Source organism: Epinephelus moara, chromosome 12, assembly GCF_006386435.1.
Source record: "Epinephelus moara isolate mb chromosome 12, YSFRI_EMoa_1.0, whole genome shotgun sequence".
Taxonomy (NCBI): Eukaryota; Metazoa; Chordata; class Actinopteri; order Perciformes; family Serranidae; genus Epinephelus; species Epinephelus moara.
Genome location: NC_065517.1, coordinates 21249294 through 21267216, shown reverse-complemented (window position 1 = coordinate 21267216; position 17923 = coordinate 21249294). Strand labels below are relative to the sequence as shown.

The following is a 17923-nucleotide window of genomic DNA, read 5'->3' as shown; positions in this document are numbered from 1 at the left end:
GTCAGACAGAAATAGAAATATTCGCTCAACATTGAATCATTTCTGTAGCATCATCCACCCTTGGTTAAAAAGAGAAATTGTCCCTCATAAAAAACAACATCATAAATAATAAATTAAACTGATGGAGACATTATTTTGCTCTGATTACACAGTCTAAACCAAACCAAAGAATGTCAACACTCCAGTCAGCATGTGAGAGCTGCCAAGTAAATCATCTCTACAAACACTACAGTGGGTGATAAACAGTGCAGATGGGCGACACTCCTAGCAACAGGCAACAACGTGGGCACCAGGGTAAGAAAAAAAATTCAAATGTTCCCTGGCAACAAGGTTTTCCTATGGGATTAAATAAAGCAGCAACGATGAGCATGTTTATAAATCTGTTGGGAAATCATCGTCATTTAACTGATCTGCACAGGAAGGTCAGAGGTCAACTACAAGATAGTGTGTTTAGGAGTAGGTGGAAATTGCTGTTTTTCCCATTGAAGAAACAGTTGGGGTTGCAACGCTATGAGATTTTCACGGTACGATAAAGGTCTCAGAAAATATTGCTGTCTTATGGTATTACAGAATTTATGTTATCAGTCAGAATGACCCTTAAAAGACTGAAAACAGAGGGGTTACTTTTGGTTGCACAAACGTTTTATTACTGTTATTGAAACCATTTTGTCAATGAAAGTTTGTGTAAAAAATCTCCCCTTTTAAAATAACGCAAATAAAGGGGAGATTCTCCGTCCAGTTGCATTTTTTCCCCCAATATTGCAGATATGGAAATTATTTACGACAGCCATCAACTTTTAGCCTATATCATGGTATACGTTGAAACCACTACATCGCTGCAACCCTAGATATCAATCAGAGCTCTGTAGACAGAAATAGGGACGGAGATGTCATCTTCCTACATAGAGAAGCAAAGTCCTTCTCCTTCTCCTTCTACTGGACCACTATGGGACGTTATCGCAGGAAAAATATGTAAAGCAGTCAAGGATGAGACAAAAATGTTTTTGATCACATTTGTATTGTACCATAAATTACACATATGCTGTTTGGAAAATATAAAGATAATTAGATAAATTAATTATAAAGATTATTTTGCAAGTCAGGACAGACACAGTTTGTCGTAAAACTGTTGATGTATCGCAACTAATTCATTCTAGGCTCCCGAAGTTTGATCAAGTGTCGCTCAACAGAAATGATTAACCTGTGTGTTGTTTTCAATTTATGCTTTAGCAAAAGGTTTTCAGTTGTCTCCAAGTCGATTTCTGTTGTGTTTAGTAAAGTGTAATCTGCACAGACAACTGTCAAACAAGTGTCCTGCAGCATATGTGGTTTTGGCTGGACTGCAGAGGCAAGGCCAGCCCTAAAAACTCTGTTGGTGAATGATGAAGTAACACCGGAGTGACTGATGACCAGGCCCAAACAGAATCTGCTTATTTTGTAATTGCTTTCAGCGATGATCCAAAATGGATCTGCGGAACCACGCAGAACACCGCACCACTAATTTTAATTTTAACACTAACTGAATACAAAACACAACTACCACACACATGCACAAGGAGGCGCAGGAGACAGTGACAGTATTCCGAGTTTTATAAGCAGCAAATATGTTCCTAAGATCTGTGAAAAATCTGTGGAGTTATGTGGGCACAGATTTCGTATGGGCCTGCTGATGACATTAGTGTTAGTGTTTCCCCATTGAACGTTGTTTTTTCGCAATAAATAGGTGCTGACAGAGCCATGGATGCCAACAGTCCTGTAGTGTACTATATCCCCCACTTTCTGTACCCAGTGAAGCATGATAGCATGGTGGAGTTAGCAAGCTAGCTAGCTAGCTAACTATCCAGCTGCTACATAGTTAAAATTAAACTTAATGCTTCATCGCTGCTCTTGTCACAGTGTAGGAAAGCACATTGCTATCATCAGATCAGTGGCAACTATGTTTGGCTCAACTTCTGTAACCACTGTAACACTGAAAATAAAAGCATGGTGGAATTAGCAAGTTAGCTAGCTAGCCAGCCGTGGGCGAAATGGATGTTTTAGATGCTGGAAAGAGATTATCACCTCATTAATTTGTTTCAGGAACAGCTGTGTCTATGTGACATAAGCCTTAAATTTCTTTAAATGTTACTATTACGTGTGACAACGTCAGAAGAGGTGCTAAAAATTCTCCTTTTGGTATTCGGTGATAACAGTACATTTTACAGTTCTCGTTATCAGCAGCACTTGGCTCTGATAGTGGCCGATGTCTGTGCAGCCTCGACCAGGCACGTACAACCCTGAGTGCAGTTGAATTTGATGGTGTTAACGACGTAACAAAATTTTCCAGGTGTGCGACACTCATCAAAAATGTTGAGTGATCATAAGACCAGGAGTTCAATGGATAAAACATATCAGGTAAAAAAAAAAACACTACAATTGTGCGTGGAGCATAGCTAAGTTACCGAAGTTAGTGACATATATTTTGCGAGACGGAAGATGTAATTCATGGAGCAGTTTCACACAAAACCATATGGTACTAGTTAAAACTGACTTTCTGACCTGTAAAATCATCTTTTAAATTTTTAATCATCATGTGTTTAATTCACGGCACAATTCTAACACAATAAAAAAATTATTTGTCTCTCGCCGTTGACCAGAATACATATTTTTTTCAGAAATAAAGTCCCATTGGGCACACTGGAAGGGGAGGGAGTTTACCTCTCTACATACTGTTTCTAGGCAACTGCTTGGGTCCGTGTTTACTTCCTGTCAGCTGCTGTCATTCACGTACGCTGCAAACCACCCAAACAGGAAATACAAAAGGACCCATTAAAAATGTTTATGTTGACAAGTTTGAAAGGGTCTACAGCCAGCCACATCCACATTAGGGACGTCAGTTTCGGTTAATTTCAAAAGGCTGACACCCATTAACCGGTTACTAACTGGTTAATTTTTAAGAGAAAAAAAAGACATTTAATGCAAGAGGCTTTTCCTTTTAGTCTACCACTCCATTGACTCAGTGAGCTTTAGTGCTGCACTATTAAGAGGTGCTTTAATGCTTTGTAATGTAAATGTCTTACCTTTTATTTTCTCTTGGCTTTGCTGACAGACAGCTGGCTAGCCACGTTAACATGTGGAAACATGCACACTGCCCACCCTCTGTTCTCAACTGGTTCCTCGGTTGTTCTGCACTGTGCCCCACCTGGGTCAGGAAGGAGCTAACATTAGTTAGCTTGCGGCGCTGCTCATTCGGTTATAACGGCTGGTAACGTTGTGTCTATGGAGGAAGTAAACATTGTGCCCACCCTCCGATCTCCCCCCCAGCTTGCCCCGGTGAGTAAGCAGCTTCATTTTGAACTGTTAAACCCTTTCAGTATTGCTTACAATGTTAGTATCCCTAGCTGTGCTGACAGTGCTACTTGTGGTTAATATGAGTTAACCATGCTAAAGGGTTTTATGGCTAAAAACTGATCTGCTTACTCACCAGAGAGAGCTAGGAGCACAATGTTTCTATAGCAACACTGTTGGCGGATGTTGGCGGATGGCGTTACCAGGGGTAATGGCCAAAAGCGCAGTGCTGTTAGCTAGCTAGCTAGCTTCTACCAGACCAGGTGGTGTGCAGTGCAGTAAACTGGAGAGTAGCTAAATTAACCTACAGACCTGACTATGTATCCAATCAAAAATATTATTGTCGGTTAACCACTGACATCCCCAAGCTACATCCATTAAAAAAGAGCGTCCGTGTGGATAATATCGACCCAGCTGCACGAGTTGTTTTCAAGTCAACAAACTGCAAATACAACTCTTAAATCACCTTCTCTCAACCAAAGGCTGTATGATAAAGCGCGACGACGTGAAAGCTTCCCAAAAGCGAAGCCAAAACTTCTTCATTCTCCCCCTGGTGGCTGCTTGCTGTATAGGTCATAAACCCCACCCCCTCCATGTTAGCGGATGGGACATAGGCCTAACTAAAAATTCAAAGTACACATCGAATACATTTTTAGGGGTGAGATGTCATAATTGACAGCTTTGATTGACTTGTGACTGAGATGAACAAGTGTACGAGCTGGACTTCGATACCTTGGGAACCACTTTTGATCACTACTATGCAGACTGTGGCTCCAATTGACGTCACCAGCGCTGACGACAGAGCCCATATCAGATATTCTGGCTGAGTCATCATCTTTATATGCAGTCTACAATTTAAACACACATGAAGACAATGAAGTAAAATTAATTTCTGATTCTGCATATCCACTGTGACATGTACCCAATACATAATACGAAGGATCAAGATGACAAGAGTAAAAGATGTGAGCAACGCTATCTGATGAAACATTTCAACGAGGGGCACAAGGAGTCACTGAATGGTTCAATCAGTCTGTCTGGCTCATGTGGCCTTTCACCACCAGATCTCAGACCCAATTTTACACCTATTTGCCAGACTTGTTAGATTGCACTCTCCATCACATCTTCAAACCCCTCCAGCAGAGCTCAGAGACTCAAAGAGAACTAAAACTATTCATCTCACTAAGAAACTTTATGTTAGTTTATGTTGATGTGTCACCCATCTGTAGCTTCATTTCGCGGTTTCTACGCTTTGAAGTTGGTTTGTTGAGGCTGTGTAATCATGTTGTCATCTGCCCGCCCACCTGTGTGGCCTTTAAAACAAAAGTCCACACAGATGGGCTTCCTTTGGACCAAACCTAATGAGACACAGAGCTGAGATCTAATCTGTACGTGTTTCTATATGAAAACATTTGGATAAACTCCTGACTGAACGTTATGAGTCCAACACTGGCAGCAACATTATTCTGTAAACTGAAAACACATGCAGCTTTTTGTTAATCTGAATGAGATCTCTGATGCGGCAAACTATTTTGAAGTGTTGTTTTGAGATTTACATTCAGACAGCAGATGCAGCGTTGATGATGTTTACTCCTCCTTTGATAAAAATAAAGAACTAGTTGACAAAACATAAACAAGGTCTGCATTGTCAGGGGTCGCTCTGTAGCCGTAACAATATCCCTGTTCATAAATAGCTCAGAGTTTAAAAAAGATAAATAGGAAAACAAAAAAATAAACTAAGCATCATGTTTTTCATTTTAATAAGAACACCAGCAATTGAAGCTACAAAGAAGTCTACAAGGTAAATGAATGACGTTGAGGCAGTCAGTCAAAGGTTTCTCAGGTCCTTACATGTACAGGCTGATAAAGCAAATGTGCTGAGGGTAAGAAAGCCTTGAAATGTTTGTTGTCTGTAGGGAGGTTTATGTGGCTGGTGATGTAGATGTACACTGTGACTGGAGAGCAGTCCAGAAGGCCCAGCTGTGGGCTATGGGATGGCCCGGTTGGGTCTCTTTGGAGGAGGAGGGGGCATTAGCTCAGAGTCTGGGTCTGGCGGGTGTTTCCGGTTCTGGGCTTGAACTGCTTGAGCACAGCGGTCCACATACTCCAAGAGGATTTCCTTCGTGACGGGCTCCTGGATGCTTTTACACACAGCTGCAGAGAAACGGGACAAACACAGGAGGAAGTTACGGCAGACATGGTGACAGACACCTGCAGGATCCTGGATCACAGACAATTTATACTTTGTTTATTTTAGCATAGACCAAAAATAAATACACATTTGTCTGCTAGCAAAACCTCAAACATAGCTTAGCAACTGTAGCTAGATACGGCAAGTCTGTCAAACTTTTGGATTTTCCACATGTTGATGACATTTAGTAAGTTAAAAGGTGTTTTCTTTTTTACCCTTAAAATAAACAAACACATGAAAAAAAAAAAAACGACAGCAACAGTGTGTTTACGTTAACGTGAGCTCCAAACGTTAGCATGCCCAGCTAATTAGCTTACTACCAACTGTAGTAACTTTGAAGGCCAAGAGTTAGCATATATTAGCTAACTACATTATGTTGTGTTTAATTTTACAGCTGGTGTTAAAAAAGCTGAGTACAGGAGTGAAATATTCACACTGTGTAAAAACTACGGCTGCCCCCTGAAATTCCGAAACTCGAATCATCAGTCGGAGTGTGCAGTGTACTTCTGGGGAGGTTTTGGTCAGCAGATTTAGCTGCAGAGTGAGCGTTCCTCGCTTTCACACTGCTTTTTGGTACAGGCAGCTGCAGACACAGAGACAGCTGCCCAGAGGAGGTAGAGGTTTGCCCTATCAGGCTCCCAGATAACGTCATCTTCTACCTTCTACTTAGAAGTGGAGAATGTACAGCTCACAGCAACTTAATTGTTAGCGTAGTTAGCTTCTTAACTGTATTATGCGAGTGTCACTGAACACACTGAACGTCTTGCTAAAGCCTGTTCAAAGTCCAGAATGGTTTATACTACTCAAGTAGAGGCTAACGTTAGCATCTTTTGTTATTGGAGTCGGGGGAAGTTTATAATTCAGCAATGCTGTATTACACATTGGTTAGTCTTTATTCTCAAACAATGTCCTCTTATAAATGGGAAACATGTTTCAATATATGAGCAATAAAGCACAAATCTAATCACATTGTTGTTGTTAGAACAAAATAATAGTCTGATCTCACTCATTTTTACTGTATTATAATACTAGGGCTAACTAGTTACTCGCTATACCTGCGATCTATAAGCTGCAGTCATATGTATTTTTTACAACATCATAATGGTTTGTTATATGCATGCAGCCATCACATACATGTTTAAGACAATTAATCAAGTTTCTAATATAATATAATGTAATATAATACTGCTTTTGCTGCCAACTAGTTGTGACGATGTGCCTTTTCCTCACAGAGACAGAGCACAACGTGTCACACTCTGAAAACCACGCCCACTGCTGGGGGTGGGACAAACAGCGCCATAATAGGCAACTGAGGGCTGAAACGCTGACAAAATGCCTGGAGCTCCCTAAAAACTGTGAGAAAAAAAATATCAGCATGTCAAAGGATTATCTAACACATTACGTCTACCAGAGAGGAAGAGTTACACTGACGAAAACAATATTGTCAGTCTGTATCAGTGTCCCTTCTCCTTACATCACTAATGATCCCACTAAATGGCCAGAGGTGAAAATCTTTTTTTTTTTTTTTAAAAGATTATTTTTTGGGCTTTTCACACCTTTATTATAGAACAGCTGAAGAGTGACAGGAAAGGGGGAGAAAAAATGGGGACAACATGCAGCAAAGGGCTGCAGGTTGGAATGGAATACGGGCTGCTGCAAAGGACTCAGCCTACATGGGGCAGACGCTCTACTCACTGAGCTAGAGGCCGCCACAAAGTGAAATACTTTGATACTTACAGCTATTTGAACAAATCACCAGATAAGATAATCATTTAAGCTAACAAAGATCAAAATCAGCCCTTGTAAAGCTTAGTTAGCTTCAACCTCTACAGTTTGTCTGGCCAAATAAGCAAAATGCTTGCTGCCTATGGTATACTATGTGTCCGGATCCAACACTTTTCTCATTCTGCCTGCTGATGCCTCATGTCTGCGTTCATTTTTGTCCTCTTAGGGCGCATTCACACCAGGATGGTCCAGGGGACTCGGTTCGATTGGGCGGGGAATGCCGGAAAATTTCACACCTTCATTTGGTTCGGTTCACTTTCACACTGCACGTTTTAAAGCGGACCAAACTACCTGGACAATGTCACGCAGTTACACCAGCTGCTCATTTGGGGGCGGTGTTGTCCGAAACAACCACTGACCAAGAAGAAAAACAGCATGAGGAAGAAGAAAACCTGGCTCATCAATTGGCAAGGACCAAAAACGGAAATCCATTCACTTCAGCCGGCTTGGTCACTAAAAAAACACCTAACACCAAAATGCAATGCGCTTAATGTCACTGCCTCTCTTTGGTTTGCCAGATAATCCATTTGCATTTACCATTGTATGCAAACCGCACCAGGGTTCACTTGCAAGTGAACCGAGACCCCCAGTTTTCAGCGGACCAGGGTTTGCTCGGGTGGTCCGCATCATATTCGAATGAGCATTCACACCACTCCAAATGAACCAAACTATCTGTGGAAGCGGACCAGGGTTTGTTTAACGCAGTCCAGATAGCGTTGTTTTTCCCTCCAGTAAGGGGCTGTCTCTATTGACATACCAAGGCACTATAGTTCCAAGCTACATCACAGCTGGGTGTGGTCACAAGAGGATCAGATCACTGCTGAGCACTTCAGAGCTAAGAGTTTTCAGCCAACTAAGAATGTTAGTGAAATTAGCTAGCTAGCTGCAGCTGCTTAAAGTGGCTACATTTGTCATTTCAGCTGACAAATTCAATGGTAGCAAGTTAAAAGTCCCATTTCAATCTTACTAATGTTGACTGATTTACTCTAATCTGCTCATGTGACACACTAGGATGCAAAGCTTGACAGGCATAGCAACAGTAACTAAGGTAACTACGGTAGCAGCCAGTCAGAACATTCATGAACATTCCATGATTCCCACAACACGTACATGAGTGTCTGCTGGCATCTACACAAACCACAGTGCTGTTATCAGCTTGGGGAGAGATGCAGCGCTATCTGTCTGGATTTTAGATAAAAGGTGCTTTTTGCCATCTGGGCTCCGGAGCTGCACGACAGCATGCCTGAGGACCCAAAGCTCAATAATTCAGGACAATCTTTTCTATCTTCTTCTATCAATTCAATTCATTCTTTAAATGTATTTTCTCTCGCTTGTGCTTCTTGTTTTTATTACTTCAATTTGCACTTTTATGTGCCCACTTGTACAGCACTGTAAAGTCAGCATTTAGAGAAATGCTACACACAAATAACATTTATTACTGTGGTGTGGAAAACTGTTAGTTTTGCATTCTCTCTCCGTCTCTGTTTGTTTTTCTCCATTTGTTTCTTCAAGAAGCTGTTATAGCTGTGCAATTTTCATACGCAGGACCATTTGAGAGAAAAGGTTTGTTTTTAAAAAAAAAAAAATCAAATCTGAGTTAATCGCTCTGTTTTTCTTTCACTGAACTGTGAAACTAAAATTAATTTTACACTTTAAAATGAAAAACAGCTCAGCTACTACATAACTTTGAGATCTTTATCTCCAAAAGATTAAAAACTCTTATCAGTATATTAACATCAGACAACTATTAAAAAGAAATCAAAAAGTTTTTATCACAAAGTTGATAAAATCTGGCAGAATGATAAGTTCTATCTAAAAACTACTTGTATTATGCTCTCTTTTGAACACAATATAAATGTTTGCAGCACAACAAAGTAAGACAAGATGATAATGTTACTGCGGCTCTGCTTCGGCTTCAGGAACCTTTTTACGATATCTTCAGAGACGCTGTAGAGTTTAACTATGATTCATAGTCTGAGCCAGAATTGTCTGCACAGGGTGCTTATCATGGTGGTGGTTGAGACAACAGCTAGCAGCTAACAGAGCTCGCAGTTTAGAGTGCTAACAGTGCTAACAACAGCAACAGTGCTGACAGAGCTAACCGTATTAAGGTGGGTATTATGCTTTCACACAGACGGCACCCCCATATAGCAGCTATAACTGCCATATCCTCCTGAGACCCTGTGTCCTCCTATAAGGACATCACATTTTTGGTTTTCTGCACCTTATACTTCATTCTACCTAACTTGGACCTGTTGTCCTCATTCGTGGCCACTTTTTGTGCCATCTACTGGCAGTAAGACCACAATACACTAATCCATGTAAAAACTAGATGGCAGCCATCTCTGCCAAGTCAGTCTGCAGCCAACCCCGATACAAACGTGGACAAGGTACAAAACCTTATCACATTTTTTGGTTGAAACTTGTTTAATTATGATTAATAATGTTTGTAGTTTGATATGGCAACAAAAAAGTAGGCACTCGGGAACCATTGGCACTGTGACAACATTGCTCTGGTGTTTGAGTGCTGTGCCTCTACGTTAAAAGCAATGAGTTTGAGGGTGCAAAAAAGCGGTCTGTCTACAGCCCCTTATAGTTTAGATGTCTTTGTTTCCCCGGCACAAAAGAGTGAATAAATAAAAATAAACAGCAATACAAAAACATCAGTATTGGCTATTGGCCAAATTGTTACGTTAAACATTGTATTGGCCCAGAACTTCAAAATCAGCGTATCCCAAATGAAATCATGTTGCAAGTGTTTGTTTTCTCTGTTCAAAGTAAGGAGATAAACAAACATAGTGTCACAAACCACTGAAAAGAACATTTTGGCCACTAAACACAAGGCCAGACTGTCTGTGTTTTTACACACACACACACACACACACACACACACACACACACACACACACACACACACACACACACACAGTCTCACAATACAGAAATCAAGCTAAGACAGGAGGCTGATGTGAAATATAGATAAAAGGAGCCATTAATCGCCGGCTGACTTGTTACTCCGACAGAGGAGACAGTGAGATATTAATAAATAACTGTCGGACAGAGAAGGACAAAGCCTCACCCATCGCTGTGTCGTAGGAGTTGGGGAAGCTCTTGTCCACCCTCTGCCTCATGAACACCCAGGTGTTATTGGCGAAGGTGCACTCGATGATCTTGTTGTCGTACTGTTTCAGCTCCTTAGTGGCCTGTGAAGAGAGAGATGAAAGGACACAGATGGTTTGTACTTTTACAGCACAGAGTGAAAGAGACACCAGTGAAATTTTATCTTCTTCTGCTGCCACCACTGCCTGTGAAAATTATAAACCCTCTAATGTATTTTGAGAGACATTTTTTAGAGACATGCTGCTGCACTGATGACTGCCAACAGCTCACAATGATTGGCACGAGTAACTGCAGCTTTCGCAAACATGATATGAATATGCTGCAAATGATTATATTCACTTTTGCTATTACTACTTACCATCGGATGCTTTTTAGTAGTGCTTAAGAGGGAGAGCGAAGCTTCAGGCAGCGTCGGAGGGCAACGTTTAGAGGCAATAAATGGAATTCACAAAATGGAAATATAACCTATCATGACTGGTGTTAAAAATGAGGTTAGGTAGTAAAAAGTAGAGTAAGGTAGAGTAAAAATGCAGCACATTTTTAAGCTCGACATGATGAATTATGTTGATACGGGCAGCAGTAGCGTTTGACTGCAGCAAATACATACTATGTACTATGGTGAGAGGGGAAAAAAAAACAGTTTGAATTGGCAAATAAATAAATAATAATATTAAAAATATCTGGAGGCCACAAATGGAAGTGAGAAGTCACTGTTTCAAAACCCATTAACCTGAGAGGAATCAAAAACCATGTAATGCAGTGACTAAACTGTACAGAGCCCTAGCAGCATTATGAGCTGTATCAGGACCACAACTAACATCATCAGTGTTATTTTAATTAACGGTTTATCCCCCTTTAAGTTAGCAATTGATTAGTCTATTGTTTTTTGCCAACGTTCCAAAGATGTTCATTTAACAGTGACGTGAAACAGTGAAAAGCAGCATATCATCAGATCCGAGAAGTGGAAACCAGCAAATGTTTGGCATTTCCGCTTCAAAATTATGTTTAATTATCAAAACGCTCCCGTGGCTATTGGTTAAGGTGCATACTGAATGGTTTGATTTGACCTTGGTTGCATGTCATGTCTTTCAATCTATCCCAATGTTTCCTGATGACAGTCAAATACAAGAATGCACCTTCTCACGCCGTACCGAGGAATATTCTATAAAGTACGAGAATACTGAAGTCACTGTAATGTGTCAACAGAGGGATATTCCTGTTAAGTGTGTTCGTAGCCCAAGATGCTCCATGTGAAACCATATCATAGAATGAGAGGAGAATGAGAATCTAAAGGTGAGACCAGCTTTCTTTTAATTGATTTAAGGACCAATTTTCCCATGTTTTTGTGTCTTAGTGATTAGTGGAGACAACACTGTTTGAAACTAGTCCGGTATTGAGAGAGAGCCCTGCAGCCGAAAGCAGCGAATCAGGCTGCAATGCAACAACTCGGGACATTTGTGCGCTGCCAATTTACATCTGCTAAAAGTGCTTGTTTTTGCCTCTGACAAGCTCAGACTGTTTTTCTAAATGTCTGACAGTACTATGGAAAAGGATCCCTACAAAGAAAGTGTTCGTTACAGAGTAAGGTCCTTTTTGTTTATCCAGAAACAGCCCCTATATCACTGGTGGTGCACACCCAAAATATCTGGGGGTCCTCCTGGGTGATAAACTGGACTGGTCCACTAATACGCCCAATACAGGAGAGGGCAGAGCCACCTTTTCTTCCTGCGGACACTGAGGTCCTTTGATATGTCTGTGGAGCTGTTGACCATGTTCTATCACACAGGGGTGGCCAGTGCACTTTTCTACACTGCAGTGTGTTGGGGAGGCAGCTTGATAGACATAAACACCAAGCGTTTGGACAAGCTGGTTAAAAAAGCTGGCTCAGTGCTCGACAGGAGATTGGACCCACTAAGAACTGTGGTGGAGAGTGGACATTGAACACACTGAAAGCTATAATGGACAACAGCAGACACCCTCTCCACAGCCTACTGGAGCAACTGCTGTCGGCTCATCTCAATGCGTTTCAGGAGATTCTTCGTGCCCACGGTAATAAGACTGTTTAACACCTCCTGAATCCAGTCACACACACACTCACATTAGCCACAACTGGACTGGACTGTGGAATGAGCAATTTTAATTTAATTTTAATTTGATTTCTAATGTCTATTTACGCAATTACTTTAACTCTATTTCAATACTCACTGTATTGTTGATGATGAGGGGAAATGTGGTTGTTGTGTTTTATCAGCTGCTGGACAGTTGAATTTCTCTTCGGGGATGAATAAAGTTCTTTAAATTTCCATTTCTATTTCTACTATCACAAAAGCCACCCCACTCCATTTAAATAAACATTGATTTTATCATCGTAAAACTCATTTCATTTAAAGTTTACAGAAACAAAATAAAACTCGCTGAAACCATGTTGCTTTGTCTTTCCACTGTTCCAACAATCTCTAATTCTGGTTTGGTTGAAATTAACTCTTCATTTACCCAGTTAGATGTGAAAATATCAGCACATCAGTGAGGCGGCGAGGGAAAACGGTGTGTATGGAGCCAGCATATTTTCACATCTAACTCAGTGAATAAAGGGTTTGTTTTAACCTAACCAGAGTTGGTGGTTGTTGGGATCGTGGTAAGACGAACTAAGACGGTTTCGGTGACTTTTATTTACGCTATTTATTTATTTTAGTTTCTGTCGACTTAGAAAGAACTGCATTTTACGACTGCATTTCATTTTATTTAGAGTCAGGTGGGTTTGGCGATAGCAATTTTGGGGCTGTTTCTGGTTAAACAAAAGATCTATCTCTGTAGGGATCCTTTCCATAACATTATCAGACAGGTATAATAGTTATAATAATCTGAGCCTGTCAGTGGCAAAAACAAGCAATTTTAGTGAACGTACACTGCGCTACTGCCCTGAGTGGTTACATCGCAGCTGTCCTCACAGCTGTTGGCTGCTGCAGTCTCTCTCCATACTGAACCAATTTTACAAATTGCTGTCTTCAGTAGTCACTAAGACACAGAAACATGGAAAATGGGTCCAGGTTGAAAATTACTTTAGCTGCCCTTTAATTGCTTGCTCAGTTGCAGTTTTATTTCTAAAGCTGTGACAAGATCTTAAGATTCAAGATTTAAAGCAATAGTCTGTTCTTAATAGAATCACTTCACATATAATCTATTTCAAATAACCTAAATCTAATAGATTTTTTGCAGTCTACTTAAGCATAAGTTCACAGATACTCACATAATGTGAGTGTCTGTATCTCTATGATGCAGACCTCAACACAGCAGTGCAACGGTTCCTGCTCCTCCTACTAAGCTACACAGGATCACTGACTTATTACATCATACGCTGCCATGAAAACAAAATCAGCTCTACGCACTGAGCACACTGTAGCATCACTGAAGTATATGAAAATGGCGCAATACTGAAGATCAAGCATGAGTCAAAGACATTTGAGCATCTGTTGTTTATTTGTCGACTGACTGAGTCTCACTGAGAGGATTCTCAAGACTGGGAAAATTCAAGATGCTGAAGATGCTGAGAAGCAAAAAGTGCAGCTGAAATAACAAAATGCAAAGATTGGCTTTGGTCACACGTGTCATTACATAGTGCTTGTTTCACCTCAACGTCACAGAGACATTTATAGCAGGGAAAGGTTGTGTGGAGACAAAGAGGCTGACCTCCAGGGTTCAGTGTGGCCTCCAAGGTCAGAGAGTGACCGTCATTGCCAAGAAAGCACCGGTGCTTGGCAAGACGCTAAGATACAAAGTAAGAGCATGTGTGATCCTGAAGTGTGGGGCATCTGGGCTCACAGTGGGGATTGAAATCACACAGGAAGCAAAGAAAGTGTGTGAGGAAGGAAGACAGAGGAGTGAGATCCTCGTTATTGGATTTCAGATAACGACCTTGAAACATACCTCTAATTACTCACTGTCATCATTTCAAAAAGCTGATTTCTCCCCACATTTTTCTTTGATCTCAGTTTGAAGACAAACAGCACATTAATAAGACTAACTGTAAATCAAACATTTCTGTGTTTGGAGAAGAACAGACGATCTAAAGGAGCGACAGACTCACAAAGCTTTCCTAAAGCTCGACGCAGCAAGCTGCCAGAGAACTGTGAAGGGCAGTACAGGCAGGCAGGACGCGCTGCTACAGACTGGGATCTCTTCCTGCTGGTGAAGGGTGACATGTTGGCTGCCATTTTTCATCACCACTTGGTGCTTAATCCATCCAAATCTGTCTCATTATGGCAGCACACGTGTGCCACCAGTTATCAGGGACTTTGGCAGTCAAACTCTCTAGCAGCCAGTGTTGCACTACTGCAGAGCAGAAGAGATCTGTCTTTCTGCCTTTTCTATTCCAATACTTGTTTGTTCTGACTTTAAGTACAAACAATATTCACAAGAATGAAAAGCAGTAGTCGTTACCACAGATGTTTAAAGAGGACTGGATACAGTGTTGGAGGCAGGGCTCTGTTCATTCTTGTGAAATTTGCTCAGTGGTGCATGAAGCTAAGAAAGCTCAATTTCCACAGCATGAAATTGCCTGGATCTTCTGCACTGTGGGGCCCGCAGAGCAAGCCCACTGGAGACAAGCTGGTGGGACAGAGTACAGGATCCTCCACGAGGGATGGAGTGCACACTGCCAAAAGTGCCCACTGATTTACAGATGTCTTTCCAGAGTGTAAGTCTATGGAAAAAAGTCCAATGGAATCACTTGACAGACCCAGAAGTTGTAATTCCTCATTTGGCCACAAAATTGACACTGTTGTTGGAGGCTTGGTCATTACACTTTCATGTTTCTGGGAATTTTTGCCAGCAACTTGTGTGGAACCCTTGTGTGGCCCATACCTGTAGTGATGGCTTGTTTGGATAAACACATGAGGACATAAGAAATACAAAAATCTGCGATCTATGATGAGTGACTTAATATTTAGTGTATTAATGCCCTGCGCAGCAGGCTGAGCAGAGTACTCCAGACATCCCTCTTCCAAGCAATGCTCCTCCTAGGGGATCTTGAGGCATTCCCAGAATAGATGAGATACATAATCCCTCCAGTGTGTTCTTGGTTGACCTTCGGGCTCTCCTAAACTCTAACAGGAGGCTCTCAGGAGGCATCCTGATCAGATGCCCAAACCACCTCAACTGGTCCCTTTCAGTGTGAAGGCGCAGTGACTCTACCTCAAGATCCCCACCCTATCTCTAAGGCTGAGCCCAGCAACTATATGGAAGAAACTCATTTCAGCATCTTGTATCCGTCAAGTGGCAACCTCCTGAAAAATTAATCCGATACGGAAATGCCAAAAACTGCATTTCATTGAATGGACACCTGAGGCTGGCTCCAATCCTCGTAAAGCGCCATGGTAAAATGCCCAGCTTCACAGCAGAAATAGACACAATTACAGCCTGGAACAAAAAAAACCATTTTAGTCTCTACAGCTACACTGTAACTTCAGCATTACTGTCAGTTGTACAGGGGGTGAACTTTTTATAATTCACTTGTTTACACTTTATCAAGGCCCAAAGTAATACATATTTAAGGGCGGGGCCACTGTGAGTGACAGGCTGTCTGCTGATAGTGTCCTTGGATTCTTAGTCAGATCCACCCCTCACTCCTCCACAGCTATAGCCTCTCATCCAAATATGGTCAATTCTGGCTCCAAAAAACCAAGATAGCGACGGCCAAAATGCAGAGGGTTCAGAATGGCAGGGCACAAACCTATGGGTGATGTCACGATAGCTACATTCATCATTTATAATCTATTGTATCCACAATCTCATTTTTCAGTCACTACCCAAAGCTCTGGTGAGGGTTGGGATGTAGATGGACTGGAAAATCAAGTGTGCCCCGGTGTGTAAAGGCCTTTAAGTTCGCTAATTAACATGATATGTCTCCTTTGCTTAATTTGTACACTAACAGAAATGTAAAAATAAAAAGGCACTGTGGTCTTTAGGCAGTTGCATTATGACTGCTGAACTGTTACAAAGTTCACTCACCTCAAATTCCCTTCTGGCCCGATTGTTTTTTTGTTTTTTTTATTATTATTATGTAATTATGAACTTTGGAGAAAGCCCAGATACCCGTGTCCTCCTGCTTGCACTTGTTAGCTCCTGGGTCTATAACTCCACAATTAGTGTACAGATATGAAAGTGGTATTGATCGTCCTATCTAAGGCTCAGAAAGAAAGCAAATAAGCAGCCGCGCAATTTCCTGAAGGCACGGGGTCATGTCCTTAAAAACCTTAAGTCAATTCCTTGAATCAGCATATAATTTAACATTATAAATGCAGTCAGAGACAAGAGGACCAAGAGTTTTCATCCCTGGGAAACACTAAACAAATACAGCATCAATTCTGAATCATGCAGCAAAGCAGAAACTGGGACCAAAGCAAACAGCTACGGATGACTGGAGGTATATGACCTTTTACTAGTCTGCACACACAGACGGGCAACCTGCTTCTTTATCAAATACTAGGCTCTGCAGGGACTGTCGTACTGGTACATTGTGTTACAGTTTATTACAGGAATTTCGTAGAGATGGCGACATGGATGAGCAAAGATTCAAAGTTTGTAATTTCCTCGAATAACTGCTTTGTTTTCCCCTACATTGCTCTCCGAATGACCCTGCCTTTGTTTCATTCCAGACTTAATCAGAACCGGCCCGCAGGTCTGCGACAAGGCAGCGCTCAGGTCCATTTTAATAACGAGAAAGTGGATGAAAGAATATATAAGTGGGGGAGAGGATATAAGATGCAAAAGCAGGAACATGAACAAACAGTCCCCCAGAGGGAACGACATGGCTGATGGACGGTGTCGAAAACTAATGTTCAATCTTTAATATGCTTTCAAACAGAATACATTATGTGTCTTCTGTACATTAATATCAGCTCCTCGTAAAATATACACAACTCAGCTGAGTGACTCAGCAAACTGTGTGAACTGCACAGCTAAAATATTCCCCTCACATGTTCTATTAGCGACAACGTAATTACTGGGGCCAATTACAGCCATATGTGGTCTTACATGGGAGACTCAGCGACTCCACGTGAACTCATTATATGACGTCAACCTCGGGTCTCTGGTGAATCTATACATTACCAATCATTATCCCACAAGTTCAAGTTGTCACATAACATCTGAGGAGATTTCAGAGGAGGAAAAAAAGCTAATAATGTGCAACTGAGGCAAGTAGGCATAAAACCAGTGTATAGTATCAAATCGGTAGTTATAAAGAAAATAACTACCCAGAGAATTGTGTTTTTACCTCCCAAACTTTTAATTGATTAGCTTGTTTTGTTGTGCAGCGTGATTAAGTGTTTTCAGTGGGAGGCGCGTTCAATTACTCACAGTATTCATGACAGTATTCATGGTTCTCAAACCCACATCTCGTGTAATTTACAAAAAGCTGTGGGCAACAAAGATCTTAAATATGAACAGAAAAATTTAAGTTATTGAGATACTTTAGTTGCAGCTCAATCCGAAAATGGTGCT

The 17923-nt window shown here is 41.2% G+C and overlaps 1 protein-coding gene across 1 annotated transcript in view; it reads right to left on the bottom strand.

Annotated features, from left to right (window-relative positions):
- Positions 1 to 5070: 5070 nt before the first annotated feature.
- Positions 5071 to 17923, bottom strand: part of rngtt (RNA guanylyltransferase and 5'-phosphatase) — a 144865-nt gene continuing 132012 nt past the window's right edge. The window contains exons 15-16 of the mRNA XM_050058235.1: positions 10383 to 10506; positions 5071 to 5481 (exon numbers count right to left, since the gene is read on the bottom strand). Coding sequence (XP_049914192.1) covers positions 5315 to 5481; positions 10383 to 10506 — 291 coding nt within the window. The 3' untranslated portion in view covers positions 5071 to 5314. The remainder of the gene's footprint in view (positions 5482 to 10382; positions 10507 to 17923) is intronic.